The following is a 20092-nucleotide window of genomic DNA, read 5'->3' on the forward strand; positions in this document are numbered from 1 at the left end:
CTGAGCATGAACCCTTTTGATAGTATCTCTGACTGATGAATATTCTTCTAACCTCTGTATACAATGATGAGAAATTTACTAGTTTCTGAGATATCCAATTCTTCTTTAGAACAACTATCATGGGAATGGAGATAGAGTGAGTACATTGTCCGCTAAACATTCCACACACCACATATAACAGTCTAGAGCAAATAATGGTGAAAATTGTTATGTTAGATCCTGTCAGAAAACAACATAGCTCAATGGTCAATATCTCTGATATTTCTAATCTCTGAATTTCTTTTGTGAAACAACAGTGCCTAGGGTGGGATGAGGCACTGAATGATAAAATTTAAGGTTGGAAATGATACCCATGTAATGGATGATTTGGAATATAAATCTAAGGAAACTAAACTTAGCAAGTGAGAACTATTGAAGAGTTTTAAGCAGAAAAGTAATAAGTTTAGATTTCATAAAAAGGATCTGGTCAATATAGGGACAATATAGGTCAATATAGTTATTAGGCATCTAATAAGAAATGTAAAAAAAAAGGAAGAATCAAAATACTATCATTGTTAGTCTTAGGAAAGATAGCTTTTTGGAAGGAGGAAAATACAGAAATGATCTAAATAATATACAAACTAAAGATTTCTATCAAAACCTATTTTTTGAAATAACATTAACTTTTTGAAAGGTAGGGGATGGAATAATAATAGTGTAGATGACAGAAGAAATCAGGAAGAGGAGGTCTGAGAAAAAAGATAAATTTTGTTTCAGGTACCAGTGGGGTTTCCAGGTTGGATATATCCATAGGTAGTTGGATGTGCAGTTCTTGAACTTGGAAGAGAAATCAGGTCTGGAAATATAGCTTAGGGAAGCATCTGTGTAGCAGTGATAAATGAAGCCATATGAGTGAATAAGATTGTCAAATGACAGAAAATAGGAAAGATGACAGAAACCCTAGTGATTATTGACTTTAAGGTATTCGTAAAAAGAAAGGGAAGCAAAGGAGAAAATATGAATCTAAGAAGAAAAAATAGAAAAATATGGCATCTCAAAGCCAAGGATGAAAGAAATTCTAAGGTTATAGGTAACAAAAGCCAAGGGAATTTGGTGAATGCTGATCCTTGAGAAACCAAATTCAATAGAATTGTCAAGGAAGGTGACACAGAATTGAGGAGGGAGTAGGAGAGGAGGCAGAGCTGACATTAGGCATAAATAACTTTCTCAAGAACATGTCTGTAAAGGGGAAAGAGAAATGAATTGGTAACTGAATATAATCTTAGTGCCATCTACTAAGTATCTATCCATTTTCAACATTGATATTATATCCCACCACCCTTTCAATAAATATTAACTTCAAATGTATAGAAATTTGAGGAAAGTAAATCATAGTTTAAGGTGTAAATTTTCCATTAAGCTCATGCAGCACTGACACCAAGTAACCAACCAGCATTCCTAGAGGATGATGATCATTCCTAGGACTAATTATGGATATTCTCAATAGGTTATGTGACTATATTTTTCAGATCTCATCTAGAAGTGAGTTCAGATCAGTGGAAGCGTCTGCATCTCTCTCTTCAGGAACTTCTAGTGTGGCTCCAACTTAAAGATGATGAGCTAAGCCGACAGGCACCTATTGGAGGCGACTACCCTGCAGTACAACAGCAGAATGATATACACAGGGTAAGATTTTCTTAAAGACAAATATATTCAGGAAATATTTTTGGCATAGGAATTGTGGGGAATTCCTTAAATTGAAGAAGCAACGCAAGCTATCATGTAGATAATTATAAAAATTTGAATGATTTTCTTATCTGTCAGACTTTACTCCCCATCAGAATTTACTGGGTGTTTTGAGAGAGAGCTATCTATTACTTGTATACACATACATATATGCATATATATATATATATATATTCTGATAAGCCTTACAAATCATTAGTAAGAAAGATACACTAGGATAGAAAAAAATAAAATTTATTTTTACTCAAATATATTTTATCTATGTATAATATTGAAATATTTACTATAATAATGATAGCTAAAATAATAGTAATATTAAGTAGCATATCAAGGTCTGCAAAGTGCTGTGAATATATCATTTCATTTTATCCTGACAAAAACTGTAAAGTATATATGAGTATACATACACATCCATTTTATAGATGAAGAAACTAAGACAAAAATATTTTAAGTAACTTACTTAGAATCAAATAGAGAAAATGTCTGAGGCAAAATTCAAACTCAGATCTTCTTGATTCCTAATCCAGTAAATCTCTGTACCTACTAATTGTCACACTGTAAGGAATGAAAAGGAAAAAGAAAAAGTTTCTACCCCTCATTAAGTCAAGGAGGAAAGACATATTTATAATAATAAGCAACTAAAGAAATTTCTAAGTCAACATATTAGCAAGGACTGCAAGTATCAACATATAGACAGAGCAAGTTGAGAAAGGGCTGAGGGAACTCAGAGTAAGGAAACAAATATTATGGAGGCCCGGGGTTAGGTAAAGGATTTGAGAGGAAGTAAATCTTGAGGCCATGTGGAGTCTGGATCAATGGAGTACAAAGCACTATATGAAAGATCTATTTAAATTATTTTTCTTTTATAAAGTGCTATTTTACAGAGTTTACAATCTTTTTATGTTGCTGTAACTTTGGGGTATTTATTTTTAGTTGTTTTCAGCTCTTTAATTGAGCTCAAAAGCAAAATAATGCCTTTAAAAAAGGAAAGATTTATGATAAAAGATTTTATATTGGGGAAGGGGGTGGCTGGTGCAGAGAGGCAAAGGGTGTGTATCAAAAGAACCTGAATGTAGATTTTCTCATCTCCAGGGCCTGCCACCTTAATTCTCATACTTTATAAAATAATATTGCTATATAGATCAAGAATCTAAAAGTTTATCCTCTGAATATTATATTATGAATTGAGATTAAAACTTTTATTTTAGCCTTGAAATTCCTAGCAACGGGATCATATTTGACACAAAATAAATGTTTACTAAATATTTATTTAATGAATGAACCACCCTGCAAAAACTATCCCTTTGTTCTACTCGTAAGAATCCCCAAAAGATGAAAACTGGTCCATCCTATATTTATAGAGAGATGATAAAATTAAACCCCCTTTCAAAGAGCAAGCCTTTGATTTGTTTTTGAGTAACAGCAAAGATTTCCACTTAAGCTTTCCAAATTCTTTCACCTAGGACCTTTGTGACCAATGGCATTCATTTGCAAGATAGTTGGGCCTAAGAAAGGGGTCATGATATGTGTTCAAGCGCCAAGTGAAGTTAATGGACTTACAGTGGCGATGAACTGACCTATGGTCAGAAATGATCCAAAACCTCATTATCATCATGCTTTAGGCAACTGCACTAATGGAAAAGAAAAGTAATAGAACAGAAAAGAACAGGATTTTACTATTTACAACCAGAGTCTTTTCAAACATATATACAGATATTGATATATAGATATGTATACCTACATATACACACATTATATTTATACATCTATATATGTATATGTATACATATGTATATATTTATATATATACATATGTATACATATATATGTATATATATACACATATGTATACACACATATGTGTGTATTTATATAGATAGGATACCTGGATGGACCCAAACCTTTTCCCTTATAGTTTAACCCTTATGCTTTTTACATACTTTTCTCTATCTCAAACAGCCTTCTCAAAGATTATCATCATTTCTCAATGTCAAGGATAGAACAATTTAGCAACATGTTTTACTCAGTTTCTTTTACACATTTATGCAGTAAGTCTTTTTGTAGTTTAATGTGAGACCTGTCTACTTATTAATGCTCTTGTTGCCTGTAGAAAAGAACAAGAGACAATCACGAAACTGGGTCACTCTGTCTATTCATCAAAGCTCCCTTAGAAGGAGAGAAGGAAAACAAGAACTGTATAAAATTCTGCCCTCATCAAGTCCATCTTTGACAGATTTTGTATTTGCAGAATTTTTTTGTCATACTTTCCAAGAACACTATGAGCTTTTTCCTTCTTAGTAGATTTCTTGATTTGTCAAACAGCAATATTTTGGCTACTTTTAATGTCATGGCAAGACTTTTCATCTTAGAATTTTTATCAAAGGTACTTTGTGGTTTATTCTTCCTCCCTTGCCCCCTACCAATTACCACCTGATTTGCCCTCCATTTGAGAATTTTCACACCTTTCTTTGAATTAGGTAAAGGAACAACCATTCCATTAAAATGGCAAAAGTTGAAACTATGATCAAATGTAATTCATTTTCACCTTACTTTTCCATAAACTTGCTAATTCACACAAAACCATAGGTGGTCTCACCCCATTTGTCAATGAAGATTTGTAGCTAAGATTTATAATCAAATCCTATTTTCAAATCTGTTTCCAAAGGGGAAAATGAATAGTCAAGCCTCAGTTATGTTGGTGGATGGAAATATGATGTATAGAAACAAAATGATAGTTCCTATGAGTAGGCCCAGAATATAGTATATCTAAGGCAATTTTATTGGGCATCAGAATATATTGATATTCTGAAAATCTTTCAAGAAGGAAAGTACCTTTTCTAATCGGAATGATCCTTAGAAGTCAATAATGAAACAATGCCAACATGTAATAAAATGTCCCTAGAAATAACTGAAGTTTTGGCAAGTTAGAATCATTATCAAAAAAAAACAAGAAACATCCTATGGGTAATTCAATCTAACCCCTTCATTTTTCAGTAAGACAATGGTGGCCCAGAAAAGTTCAGAAACTTGCCTTGAAAGATCACATAGAAAATCCAGGTATCAAATCTAAATCCTCTGATGCTAAATATATTGTTCTTTGCACTGTATCATGATGTCACTAAATTTTGTATTGGAACTGGAGTATCCTGACTCCTACTTATATTTGTTATTTACTCAACTCAGTTGATTAGTACTATAATACTATCCTGTTCAAAAAACATTTTTTAAATGGACTTCCAGTGTTTTACTTGACTAGTCACTAATGTGATATTTATTATGTCTCCTTATGTGATTAACTTAGGGAGAGTTGAAAAGAAGGAAATCATAAAGGGAATGTCTTGTAAGCCTATCATAAACTCTATATTTGTTCTCCCTAAAATACAAATGGAGATTAAGTCTAGTGCTGGAATCCTGTATGAAATTTTTTGGGGGGGTTGCATTTTTACTATTGAAATTGTTTGTCATTAGGTTTTCATCTTTTAATTTAAAATCTTTATAATCCCTTTTCTGTAAAACATTAAGAATTCCTCCAAAGATCTCTGAGTATTCTGGTTAAGATTTAGATAGAGGTAATCAATATATACATTATTAAAACAGTGGACAGAAAGCCATTATTGCATGGGTGCTGTTGACAAATGGAAAGGCTTGAATAAAGTAGTTTACTTGTTTTTTTGTCAGGTCATATATTATGCACATTCGATTTCCTCTGAAGCTACCACAAAGTGAGAAAGAAGTTCAGAAATTCAATGAAATTATCCTGAAATCTTTGACTGCAAATTATACATTCATTTAGGCTAATTCTACTATCACTGCTGGTCTGCTTTCTTTGGGCATATTTCAGGCTGTGTATTAGCTTCTTACATTTCATTGTTATTGAGTATCATTTGGAAACTAAATGAGAAGAATTAAATTCAAAACCTGTGCCAAGTGTAATATGAAAAGTATTTAATTCTGAGCACTTCAGTCCTTAGTGTTGTGCCAAATAAACAACCTAGTCTAGCTAATTCATGATATATATCAGAGGCTAAATAGTCCAAACTTTATTGAAGAAAAATCCCTGTTACAATATCTCCATCTTCATTTGAAGATTTTTATTGAAAGAAAACCCACTACTTCCTAAAGTCATTTATTCCACTTTTGAGAAACCATAATTTTTACTCCCTTAAAATTATGTTTAGCTTCTCTGTAATTTTTATCCATCACCCTTAGTTATAATCCCAGAGTCAATCAGAATAAGGATGCACTTTATTGATTAGTACTGGTAGTGTTGGAGATTACTCCCCTGGTTGGTACTATATCAGCATTCCTATAAGACTGCAGTCTTCTGAGAAATTCAGTAGTAAATCAATCCAAAGTTTGGCTCAGTTCTGGTCCTGACTCTGCTCCTGGCAAAAATCTAAATTTCTAAGAAGCAACCAGAACTGACTCGGTTATTACCAGAAAGTCCTTGTGATTAGTTGAGATCATATGGTTTCATTGTCATTTAAAGAAACCCCAGTTGTTCAATTATGGTCAGATCAATGTTGGAATAAAATTCAAACTTGATGCTGGGTTTATTGAATCTATATGCTAGTAATTGTAGAGGCCCACAGATAGTGGGGGAAACACTGGGTGAGGTACAAGACCCTTCAGCCCAGAGGGAACCTGCTAACAATCCTGACAGTGTCTGATTTGGCTCCTCACCTCCCTAACTAAGGCTTCACACCTTTTCCTGAGAAGTTAAGGAGGGAGTGACCACCTGTGTTCTACTTGAAGCAGAGATACTTGCATAAAGATACATTTACATATTAATTGCAGGGTGCTTATAGTTGGTACTTGTACAGAGTGCTGTGGTGATATAATGCTACTATAATTAGCACTTGTTCAGTGTGATTGATGAGATAATGGTTCTCTAGTTGGCACATGCTTACTTTGCTGTAATGATGTAATCATACTAAGGAAGGGCTGAGAGGACCTGAAATAGGGACTCCATCCTTGACCATCCTGGTGGCTCTCCTACCTACTTCATCCCTCCACTAAGACCAAGGCTGGTCCCGAGATCCTCCAGAGAGCTAGTCCAGAAACTACATTTTGGCACCTGAACAGGGACCTCCAGAAGGACACTACAAGTAATATCATCATCATCATCATCATCATCACTAGCATTTGATTATGTTTTGCAAAACTATTCATATGTTGTCTCATTTAATATTCACAATCAGTATGATTATGCTATTATTATCCCAATTTATAGATTTCTTCCTTTATGTCTTAATACTTTCTCAAATCTATCTGGAAAAGAACATTTTTCCTTCTGTCAATTCCATCAATTCTTTATTTCCTTCAAAGACTTTCCTTTCTTAGGTGAAAATTTTTGTCTATGAAACTTCTTGCCTTTATAAATTTTTATTTTGCTATCATATGAATATTTTATTTTTTCCTCATGTTTCTCTGTTAGGATTCTTACAAGGTGCTAAGTAAGTGGAATTGAGGGGACAGTGATTAAATCTAGTTTAGCACTGATTTAATCCTACAACAAATAATGGTTTCCTAGTGATATAATGATTGGTATGTACTCAGTGTACAGCATATAAACAAGATCTCAGGGCCAGACACACAAGTCCACTAGAAGCTTTGGGAGCCTCAGCCAGGATTCAGTTGGGGAGATTCAGAAGCCAAGCTCAAGCTCTCAGAACCCAAGATTACAGAAGGCCTCTAAGAAAGCTAACCGGGACACAGGAAAGGAGACAAGACTTGGAAAGAGACAATAAAGGATTTGGACTTTAACTCCTGGCTGCATTTGGGGTGATTATACTGAACTGAAACTAAGGCTGCCTCCAGAAGCCCCCCAAGAAATCTGCTCCCAGAGAACATTATATTTTAGAAAGAATATTACATTTCTCTTTCTTGTTCACTCCACAAATTTCAGTTAAGAATATGGCATTCATTTGTTGCCTCTAATTTTGTTGGGTATAATTACCACACACATTTGACAACAACAAACAATAATAATTCACAAGTACAAATCTGTTAATAAAATAATACATTCCTGCAATATGCTTCCTCATCAGAAACTTTCCTACATCCACCCATGATATCCTAGTGGTATAAGTCCTATGAGAGACATAAACATGAATTTGACAAAAATAAAGTTGTGAACCTAGGCAGATAGAAGGATAGTAGTACTCTTGAAAGTAACAAGAAAGTAAGGAAAGAAGAAGCAACTGGGAGCAAAGATAATGAATTCAACTTTTGTATTTGTTGAGATTGAGAGGCCTTCAACCATAATTTTCCAGAAAATATTAGGGATTTGTGTATTCTAGGTGAATTCCACATCTTCGATATCAGAATATGTGAGGTTTTCACTGTGAGCTATAATTAGAAAAATAACATTTTATGATTTTTTACTTAAATTCATTGTCTAGACTATGTACTAATTTCCATAGCTAGAAAAACCAATGAGTGCATGAAATCTATGTTATGTTGAAGATTGATCTCAGAACATTTTGTTATTTTAAATAAATGACATATAATAGATAGGTTGAGAGCACCATCAAGAGAAAAGGGAACATAGGTGAGAAAACAAAGGTAAATAAGACAAGGAGAAATTTAAAAGATTATGACCAGAGTTCTGTGTATGTATTTAAATAGTCCTTGTCATTTAGAAATCCTTTGTAGCATATATTCAAATATAAAATGCTTTATACACATGAAATTATCACTTTATCTCTTCCAGAAACTTGTTGAGAAAGGCAGAATCATATAGAATCATATATTTTAGTCTTGATTTTCTATATAAATACAGGTAGCAGGACATATGACTGAGATAACATTAGCTATTTTTTATGTAAGCCTACAAAACAGCATTAGTTTCAGGTTCCAAATATTGGTTGATGCCAACAAGCCAATTTCTTGTATGTATATATTCAAAAATTCTATTCAATAAAAGTCTTATCTGAGTGGTACACATAATACCCATTTGCAAAATTCAAGAGCCTGGGTATCATTTTTCCTTTTAACATTGCATTTCCTTGTTTTTAATATTATTCGCTTATGACCATAATCCATTAACTTTCCTTCCTCCTATAAAACAATATGATGCTTTGTGGAATATTGTTTGAGGAAAATGCTTTAGGTAAATAGCTCAGACTGATATCTAGTTTCTTAAATTGCAAAATTTTCCTGTGATATTCTACTAGGAACTGTTTACTAAATATTGTCACAGGGATCTTTAAAAGTTAACCTTTCAAGATTGACATCTTCATTTTACATTTCTATGGGGTCATTTCTCTCTTTTGGAGGAGACAGTATAGACTGTGTATTAAGTGTTGTCTTCAGAATCAGGAAGATTTACATTTAAACCTTCCATCTCTTCCTCTTGAAGAGCCACCATGTGTACTAGTAATAATTTGACCCATAGATTTAAAAAAAAAGTAGTTAGATCAGAGAACCAGCCTTGAGCCTCAACTGAGGCTTGAAGTAATCACCTGATTAGAATTTTTGACTTTCATGATTTCCAAAGCATCAGCTCCCCACAATCTTTGCTTAGAGAGTTTTGCTCCTGTCTCACAGTTTGACAGCCAACTTGGATATGCATTATTGTATGAGGGGCATGACTTCTTGAGCAGATTTTGCCTTCCCTTGTCAAACACCCTCAGGGCTGACTTGAGCAGTCTGGTACCTATGTATGACTGATATAGCTACAACTACAAGCCAATGAGTTTCAGTCATTGAAGAGATGATAATGACATGATAATAGACATGGATGTCTATATGCAATGACAGACCCATTTTTGGTTTTTCTTTATATTCTGATCCTTGAATAATCATGAGGAAGTTATAGACTTTGTGGGACTAGATAAGTCAATAGGGCCACCAAGAGAAAGAGGAAGATAAATCAGAAAAAAAGGAAATAAAGGAAAAGAGAAATTTAAAAGGTTATGAGAGCTATGTATATGTATTTAAATATCCCTTGTCATTTCCAATTCCTTTTTTGAGTGTATATTCAAATTAATTCTCAGTGAAATAATAAATAAATGAACCAAAGACTATGGGGAAAGGTAATCAAAAATAATTGATCAATAGCTTGGTATTAACATTATTGTTGTTTATTTAATCTCTGTGAGTCTCAGTTCTCTCAACTGCAAAATGAAGGAAGAAGTCTGGGCATCTTTAAAGTCCTTTTGAGTTTTAGGATCCATGATTTTATGAAATGTTTCTCATTATTACTACCACTGAAATATTTAATAACATTTTAATAGGTTCAGTTTTCACATTACTTTAAAGATTTTTGTTGTTGTCTAATAAAATTCATTTTTATTCTCTCTAGAAAGGCTTTTTAAACCATAAACAACTATATTTGGCCTTTTCTATACTAAAAGTTAGTTGTTTTCTTTTTTTCTTTTAAAGAATGCCAACTCCAAAAGGAGTCAGGAAACTTGAATTTTTTACTTGGCTCTGTTACTAATTCACTGGGTAATGCAGACAAATTACATAATCTTCCTGAATTTCATCTATAAAATGACAAGATTGGAATAGAGAATTTCAAAAGTCCCTTCCATTTTTAAAGTTGTATAAGTCTATTTAATGACAAAGCCTAATTATTACATAATTTTATCTAAAAAATTGGAGAACTGAATTAGGGACACAGCAGTTCTAATTCATATGATTCCCTTTATCACTAATACTACAACTATACCATGTTGCCAAACTTCATCTGAAATCCTCTCTGCATGATACTTTCTCATCACCATGAACAGATTGTTTTGATCAAAGATGTGTCATTCTGAAATATCTTTTTTTTTTTTTCTGAAAGTACCATCCTCCTCCTGGTCACTTAGGCAGAAAACTTATGTCAGCCTCAATTCACTTTCCATCATTCTCCCATTTCCATTCTGTTGCCTAATCCTGCCAATTTTACTTTTGTAATTTCTCTGATATACAACCCCTATCTCTTCTGACATTGCTATCACTATGGTGCAGACCCTCATCATTCCATACCTGAACTATTGTAATAGTCTGCCTATTTTTTGTCTTACCATTGTAGTTTATTCTCCACTTAGTTATCAAATTAATATTCCTAAAATGTAAATCTGTCCATGTCATCTTTTATTCAATGGACTCCATTGTCTTTGTCTCACCCTTGGGATCAAATATAAATTTTTTTTTTTTTTGCATTCAAAAAGCTTTATGCTACTTGATCCTCTTCTAATTTTACAAACTTCTTACACCTTACTCCCAGGACCATACTTTGAAATCTAGTAACAATGGTCTCCTTGCAATGTACCTCAAAGACTCTAGAATCCAGGCATTTTTACTTGCCTGGATTTACATGCCTGAATAGTTACTCTTCTTCTTCATCTCTGCCTCCTAACTTCCCACACCTAAAATCCTATCATCTATTAGAAGCCTTTCCTAATCCAACTTAATACCAGTTCCTTCCTTCTATTGATTATCTCTAATTTATCTTGTATATATCTTGCTTGTATGTACATTGTCATTTTTACCTTGCCTCCCCATTACATACAGCTTTTTGAAAGCAGGAATATTTTTTTTGCATTTCCTTGTATACCTAATGTTTAGTACAATGGCCTAGCACATAATACATGCTTAATAAATGCTCATTGACTGACAGTGATGATAAGAAATCTGGGAAATTTCTCTGGAAAATCTCCTAAGCACAGTAGCCTTAATGTCTATTCTCACCTCAGAATTATAAAGCACCCCGCTCTCTACAATACAAAGTGACAGACTTAGGGATAATTTTAGCTTCATAAATGTTAGTACAGGCAGAGTTTTATTTTTTATTGCTTTCTTCAATCTTAGGCCATATTTTAAGCTACTTTCAGTTGAAAAATATAGAGATGTGTAGAGATGGAATGAGAATACAATCTCAGGTGACATCTATCTTATCAATTCATTCCGAAATCCCTTCAGTTTTTTATAGTTTTTTAAGGCTCCATTAAGCTATATTTCCATCTCTCTTTTTTTGTCAGGTATGTTGAAATGTACATCTCGAGTCTGACAGTCACATTAAGCCAAGAACTCTTATCTTAAATGAAAGGACATTAGCATAGCAGAGAGTTTCTAAAGATTTCCTGACTGTCAAAATGGTTTGTAACCCTAACCTCCCTTCCTTTCAGTACTAGCCAGTTTGCCTAAATATTTGAATCAAAGTTTTACCTGGTCATAACATATCATATCATAATCCATTTGTAAACACCCACTGTAAGTTGGTAGTAAAAGCTTAAGGCACTAAATTTACACTACTTTTTGTTTGATTTCATAGGCCTTCAAGAGAGAGTTGAAAACCAAAGAACCTGTAATCACAAGTACACTTGAGACGGTGAGAATCTTTCTTTCAGAGAAACCTTTGGAGGAACTTGAGAAGCATTACCAGGAGCCCAGAGGTAATTGAATGTAAATATGTAATAACATATTGATAGAAGGATCTACAATGACTGAGAGATCCATAAATTCTTGATTCTGGTGTCAGGAGAGCTCATATTTTCCAGGTTAAAATTTTTTTTTAATTTAATAGCCTTTTATTTACAGGATATATGCATGGGTAACTTTACAGCATTAACAACTGCCAAACCTCTTGTTCCAATTTTACCTCTTACCCCCCCACCCCCTTCCCTAGATGGCAGGATGACCAGTAGATATTAAATATATTAAAATATAAATTAGATACACAATAAGTATACATGACCAAAACATTATTTTGCTGTACAAAAAGAATCAGACTCTGAAATATTGTACAATTAGCTTGTGAAGGAAATCACAAATGCAGGTGGGCATAAATATAGGGATTGGGAATTCAATGTAATGGTTTTTAGTCATCTCCCAGAGTTCTTTTTCTGGGCATAGCTGGTTCAGTTCATTACTGCTCCATTGGAAATGATTTGGTTGATCTCATTGCTGAGGATGGCCTGGTCCATCAGAACTGGTCATCATATAGTATTGTTGTTGAAGTATATAATGATCTCCTGGTCCTGCTCATTTCACTCAGCATCAGTTCATGTAAGTCTCTCCAGGCCTTTCTGAAATCATCCTGTTGGTCATTTCTTACAGAACAGTAATATTCCATAATATTCATATACCACAATTTATTCAGCCATTCTCCAACTGATGGACATCCATTCAGTTTCCAGTTTTTAGCCACTACAAACAGGGCTGCCACAAACATTCATGCACATACAGGTCCCTTTCCCTTCTTTATAATCTCTTTGGGATATAATCCCAGTAGTAACACTGCTGGATCAAAGGGTATGCACAGTTTGATAACTTTTGAGCATAGTTCCAAACTACTCTCCAAAATGGTTGGATTCGTTCACAACTCCACCAACAATGCATCAATGTCCCAGTTTTCCCGCATCCCCTCCAACAATCATCATTATTTTTTCCTGTCATCTTAGCCAATCTGACAGGTATGTAGTGGTATCTTAGAGTTGTTTTAATTTGCATTTCTCTGATTAATAATGACTTGGAGCATCTTTTCATATGACTAGAAATAGTTTCAATTTCTTCATCTGAGAATTGTCTGTTCATATCCTTTGATTCCAGGTTAAATTTTACTATGTAATCAATTCAAATTAAACCCTATAGATGAAAAAAATCAGAAATCTTAATCTCCAATGTGTAAACATGTATGTCCATTTGTAAACAAAATTTTAAATCATTTTAAATATTAATAGCTGAACATTTTTTTAAATGAGAAATAACTATCTTTATTAGAAGAAACATTTATAGAGACTGTAAGCTAATTGCCAATTTAAGAAACTAATCCAAATGAATTATTATTTGGCCTAAACATCATTCCCATTATTTAGCTTAGCAGTCTAATTGGATCATTGAAGAAACAAGATAAAGTTAAGCATGAGACCAATGTCAAGTGCAAAAGACTCAGCAAGGATTCTTTGTATGTTATAGCCTCATATTTCCAAAATTATGCCATGATTTCTAAAACAGTTATATTAAAGCAACATTCACATTTCTTATTGTAAATGTTCCCTTTTATCCAATATGAACAATTCTATACTATTTTTAAAAACATTGATGTAATAAAGAACTTGGCTTAACATCTTGTTTTATTATAAATTTAGAGCTACCTCCTGAGGAGAGGGCCCAGAATGTCACAAGACTCCTGAGAAAGCAAGCTGATGAGGTCAACACTGAATGGGAAAAATTGAACCTACACTCTGTTGATTGGCAGAAAAAGATAGATGAAGCCCTAGAAAGACTACAGGGACTTCAGGAAGCAATGGATGGACTGGACTTAAAATTACGTCAGGCTGAAGTGATCAAGGGCTCTTGGCAGCCAGTGGGAGATCTCCTAATTGACTCTCTGCAAGATCATCTAGAAAAAGTCAAGGTATAGTATGTTATTTATACTCATTCTTTGGTATCATCCAAAGGAATTCTAATATGAGTTTTAGTGCAAATTGTTTACCTTATATTCCTAAACTTGAAGAAAGCTTAAAAATATATAATTCACTCTTCTTAAAAGTTACAAAATCTTCTTGAATTTTATATTATCCATAAGTGATCATGATGGCCAAAAAATAGCCCTATCCATGATGTTTCTCAAATGTGTAGAGATTCGATACATATAGTACAATCACATTACTAGGATTAAGCATGCATGGTCAATAGTCCTGACTTTGCCACAAATGAAACAATGAGCTATGTCTTCACTTTCTTCAGGAGGGCTTTCCTGATCTCTTCACTTTAGCCTAAGATTTCAGAACACTAAAAGTGGAGCAAATCATACTAAATAGCATAATATTCCGACTATCTTGTATTTTTGGATTATGAAATTCCACTCCATGGAATTAATAATCCTTTAATCATAGATTCTACCTTTCAAATAACACTGTTCTTTTTCTACATCATTTTGTTTATGACATTCTTATTAACTTATTTTTGAAGTCATCATAACTGAACTGAAATACCAAACTTTATTTGACAATGTAAAAATTATTTACTGTTTTAAAAAACAAAATACCATGTTTTGGAATTGTTATACAGGGTCAAAATTTTGATGAGTATGTTTCTTTTTTAAAAAAAAGTAGGATATAAAAATTATTAATAAACTTTTATTATTTTCCCTTCTTTGCCATCCTGAAGGAAGGAAGGAAGAAAGGAAGGAAGGAAGGAAAAATGAAAGGAAGGAAGGAAGGAAGAAGAGGAAGAGAAAGGAAGAGAGGGAGGGAAGCAAAAAGAAAGAGACAGAGTGAGAGAACAAAAGAGGAAAGGGGAGATAGAGGGGAAAAACATTCATAACAAATATCCATCAACAAGAAAAGTAAATTCCCTCATTGCTAATTCAAACATGTATATCTCATTCTGCAATTTGAGTTGATTATCTGTCTGTCAGAAGGTATAAAATGAGTATTATCTAAAATCCTCTGGAATTATGGTGTGTTTTTTTCCTTGATCATGATTCAAAGGTCTCTCAGAGCTGTTGAGCATTGAGAAATAAAGCTGTTTCTTTATAACATCAATTGCTCTTCTAATTTTTCTCACTTCCCTTTGTATTATTTAATTTAGTTCTTCTTAGTTTAATTGTTTTGTAATTTCTCATGTTGCAATAATATTCCAATTCATTCAGGTACTGTGATTATTTAGACTTTTCCTAAGGGGTGGATACTTTCTTGATTTTTAGATTTTTTGCTACTATGAAAAAAGATGGATCCTTTTTCCTCTTTCTTTAAGTCTCTTTAGAACATAAACTTTGTCATTATATCTCAGAAACAAAGGATATGAATGGTTTAGTGACTTGAGAAAAACAGTTCCAAATTGCTTTCCAGAATGATGAGACCATTTCACAAGTCCACCAACAGTGTGCATTAGTATCTGTTTTTCCACAGGACCTCCAAAATTTGCCAATTTTTTGTGCCATCTTTGCCAATTTGATGGCTTTATGTAGAATCAATCAATATATTTCTAAATAACTTCAGTATAATGTCAAAACTGGCATCTACATATTGATGTTTTTTTAATGTAGTGATGAGAAAAATTTCTTTAATCTGACCTATTTCCTTAGAAACATGTTTTATAGGGCCAAGGATTTCATAATCTTTCATATATCTGCTTCATTTTAAAAATTGAAGCAGACATTAGGAGAAACAAAACACTTCTAAATGTCTTTTGCTATATAGTTAAAGCTCATCACATTGCAGTCTTGCATAACTGCCATATCTGTGCAGGCCTGGAGATAACAACATGCATGCTCCAACTTTCTATGTCAGATATCAATTAAACTGATGAATATGCTATTCTATATAGCTTTTCTAAACTGCCTATTCTATGTATTCTGCATTGTACATACTTTATGGTACTACAACTTTTGGTTGTAATTAAGTTTAAGGTGTAGATTATATCCACCAAGGAGAAAAGATGAAATTATCAGAACAATTTTGACTTGCCCCAATATTTTTATTTAGCTATTTAGATTAGAACTGTTTATGTACTTATTAGTTTCATCTTTGTTAGTGGGGAAAAATAAGAGTTAAGAAAACATGATAACTGTCTTTACATTTAATGGAGGAATTAAAAACAGTTGAGAAGAGGATTGGAAATTGAAGAGACTTCATCTAAATAGTTGAAAAACTCAATAAGTGAAGTTGCTATGGAATTAGTGACGTCAAAAAGCACCCAGGCCCCCATTATTAGTGTCTTCAGACAAAGAATTCCTGCTCAGATATGAGTTGGACTAGATGGCCTGTGAGGTCCCTTCTAATTCTGTAGTAAGTTCTTTGACTCTTTATACCTTACCCTACTCCAGCTTTGAATTAAAAACAATTCCTCTTCCAGAATCATGACTAAAATGTTAGCACAATAGAGAAAAAATATCTACATGTGGCATAGTCAGTATTTTCAGAAAGAAAGAAAACGTGGTTTTCTGTTTAAAAAGTAATCATTTTGATTCCTCAACAGTCACTTTACCTTAGAATATTTGGGTTCTAGTCTTTGTTCTATCTTTAATTCATATGGGCCAGTTGTAAGGATTAAAGGGACTGCTGAAGCCATCAAATTCAACTCTTTCATTTACCAACACCTTAAACAGGATGAATACATTTCCAAAGGTCACATGTGTGGTAGGTGTGAGATCTTGCATATGGAATTAGGTCCTCTAATTATAAATCCAAAAAATTTGCAACTTGATCATAATATCTCCTTGCTCTAACATCTATTAGCTAGGATTTTTGTAATGCAGACATATATCTATATCTATATCTATATATATGTATTATATATAGATAATATATAGTGTATATACTATATAACATATAGTATGCATAATATATAGTATATATGTATTAATTAATAGAACCACAGCTAGGCATTTTGTCCTCAGAAGGCTACCCTGTATTGATTATCTCTAGTTTGTATTGTATATAGCTTGTTTTTACATAGTATTTTTAATATTGTCTCCCCTATTAGATGAGAGCAGAGACTATCTGTTGCCTTTATTTACTTGTTTGTATAGCCAATGCTTAATATAGTATTTGGAATAGAATAGGCATTTAATGGTACTTGGTACATGTTTATTGATTGACCTTCCTTAAAGTGGAGGGTAATATTCCAAGACACTATGGAAGTATTGTGATATGTATGAATTAGCAGAGGTGGGTCCCCTAGGAAGAAACTCATCTGCTTGCTTCCTATTTTAGCTAATTATTTTTTGTTAAAGCTCGTTTCCATTGTTTTATATTACTATCAGTATAGAAAGTTTTGTCATATTTTTTCAATGTTGATACCTTAGCAGGATTGGGTAGAATTTTTGTCACCTTGTTACATTTGTGGTAATTACCTTTATTGACAACTACTATAAAGGACAAAACAAATAGCTGTCTTTAAATTTTCAATTTATGTATGACATCTTTTCTGAATATACTTTTACATTTCAGGGAACATGATTTGATCCCTAGTATATATGAATATGTACATTAAAGAAGCTTTACTTTAAATTATAAAGTATAGAATGGGCATTAAGTTATTGATAACATAACTTACAAGAGATGGTAAGAACGGTTTCCTGGAAAAAATCCTGACTATACTTTATACTGGTGGAAATGGGAGAGCTCTGGACTGAGTTCTCACACATTTCCTCTCATTCTAAGTAGACATATAATGCCAAACGTCCTTAATTATGACTAGAATCCTAAATTACTTCAAATCTCAAAAAAACCCAACTTGAGGTGGTGCTAAATGCCTTAGCAGTAACTACCTCCCTTTGTGTAAGTAGAACCTGAATCTTACACTGTATTCCCATAATGCCTTAAGCTGTTAAAAAGGCAGCCCACAATAATTGTTTTAGACATCTGCTTAGCATACTTTGAAGTGTATATAAGTTCCTTCTCAGTTTCATTTGAACTCCAGCTGTCTTCACCAAAGTCTATAATCAATCTGAATTAAGTTGTCCTACTTCTCTTAATAAGTTTCTTATTAAGTTCTGCATTGGCCTCTTAGTGAGCCTTAAAACTAATTCATGCAGAATTGCCATTTTCTACTCATTCATTTGTCAGCCCTCCAAATCCCAACTAAAAACAATCAGAAAGATTATTAATTTGCTACTTCATAAACAACTTATGCAAAAATATGTGTTGTAAACTGGCAAATGATGTAAGACTATGAGTGAGGAGGAAGGAGATGGTGGCATGTAATGGATATTTTTAACTCAAAGGAATGCCTTTTAATTTCAAAATAAACATTTATTCCATAAGAGAAACATCCTTCCCATCTCTCCAATTATTTCATAAATGGCTTGATTGCTGAGTGAACTTTATTTAACGATAGGAAATCTCTGGAACAGTTGGAGACTGTGAACGTCCTTTTTTATTGTTAAACTTATTTTAATTTGGACCTCTTTGCCAATAAAGAGCTTTGTAACACTTGTTTTGATAGACTACAATGAACATAGGCACCAGAATATGCCACAAATGTTACTCAATTAAATAAGAGCTGTATAGCAACTCTTTTAGTCATATGAATTTAGAAATTTGCAGATAATCAAAATGTTCAGTTAATGAATCCATCTGATATTATTTTTCTCAAGAGGTATTTTTTGAGCCTTGAAATTCCCTCCCCACAACATCACCCAGGCTTTCATTTAAAAATAATAATCTCAAAGAGTTCACATTTAATAGAGCAGCTCTAGAGAATTGGCTAGTATTAGAATCTAGACTAAGCACTTTGGGTGCAGTAGGAGACAGTAATAAATACTCTCTGGTCCTCCAGAGGAACTGTCCAACAATTACAGACTACTCCAAACAGAAATTAAGTAACATATCATTAGCATTAAAGGATTTCAGATTTCAAAATGGTATTGTTATAATCTAGTATCAAGAGAGGTCTGATCTCATTATAAAGTGTGAATGTTTAATTCACTGTATCTGTAGTATTAATGGAGTCTTTTCTGGGAACATTTTTATATAACAAGCAACTGAGAGATTAAGCATTTTTATTAGATTCTATGTGTAGAGGCAGTGCATTAACTATATATGATACTAAGGTGCTAGTGATATTTAGCAAAAATGCTACATTTGCTTAGAAAATGGTAGCTTCTGCTCTACTTTCTTTTTAATTTCCCTTGGCATTTACCAAAGATGCTCAAGTTTCAAGTTTATCATTGAGTTATACTTCCACAACTAGAACAACAAGGCATGATTTAAGAGCAAATAACCCAAGAAGTAGGTGCCAGATGTGCTGTCATGCCCTGCAATTACATTTTTCACATTTATCCATTTAACATTGGCACCAATATCATGCCTCAGATAACCTCACATTAAACAAGTTAAGCATTGACACTGAGAAATGGTTGCCAGTAAGCCAGCATTCTGGATGTGATGGAAAAGTAGATGTGCAGATTGCTAACAAAACAAAACAAAAATCTCATTTTGAAAAGGAATGTGAAATGATAGATTTTTTTAAGATAAAAATTTGTCCTTCCCCAAAATAACATTTTAAAGCTATGTTTTCATGTACCTTATTCTGTAAGAGATAGAGGAATTTCTGCATGAAAAATTAATTTGTTTGATTATTCCATCATTCTCAATTTCTTTTATTTTCGTGGACCAGGTGAAATGATTTTATGGTATTCACTTTCAATTAAAAATAATGTAAAACAAATCAACACAATATTAAAATAAGTAGATTTATAACTGTACTAAACTTATAGAAATCTGTCCAGTCTTCCAGATCCAATCCTATATTTTTTTCATTGTGGAAAAGGAATTTCATATAGGAACTTTAAAATCAATAATGATGTCTTCTTTCATTAGAGTGACTTTAAGAGGAAAAAAACTGATATGTAGGGTATAACAAATTAAACCATTGGGATATAGAATATATCCCAGTGTATCATCTTTCTTTTTAAAATTAT

At 33.0% G+C, this 20092-nt stretch overlaps 1 protein-coding gene across 12 annotated transcripts in view; it reads left to right on the plus strand.

Annotated features, from left to right (window-relative positions):
- The window catches only part of DMD (dystrophin), a 2285006-nt gene that overhangs the window by 1897234 nt on the left and 367680 nt on the right, over window positions 1-20092 (plus strand). For all 12 annotated transcript variants that reach the window (XM_031963631.1, XM_031963630.1, XM_031963635.1 and 9 more), the window contains 3 exons: window positions 1509-1665; window positions 11993-12113; window positions 13809-14077. In XM_031963631.1, coding sequence (XP_031819491.1) covers window positions 1509-1665; window positions 11993-12113; window positions 13809-14077 — 547 coding nt within the window. The remainder of the gene's footprint in view (window positions 1-1508; window positions 1666-11992; window positions 12114-13808; window positions 14078-20092) is intronic.

The sequence above is a fragment of the Sarcophilus harrisii genome, chromosome 3 (assembly GCF_902635505.1).
Source record: "Sarcophilus harrisii chromosome 3, mSarHar1.11, whole genome shotgun sequence".
Taxonomy (NCBI): Eukaryota; Metazoa; Chordata; class Mammalia; order Dasyuromorphia; family Dasyuridae; genus Sarcophilus; species Sarcophilus harrisii.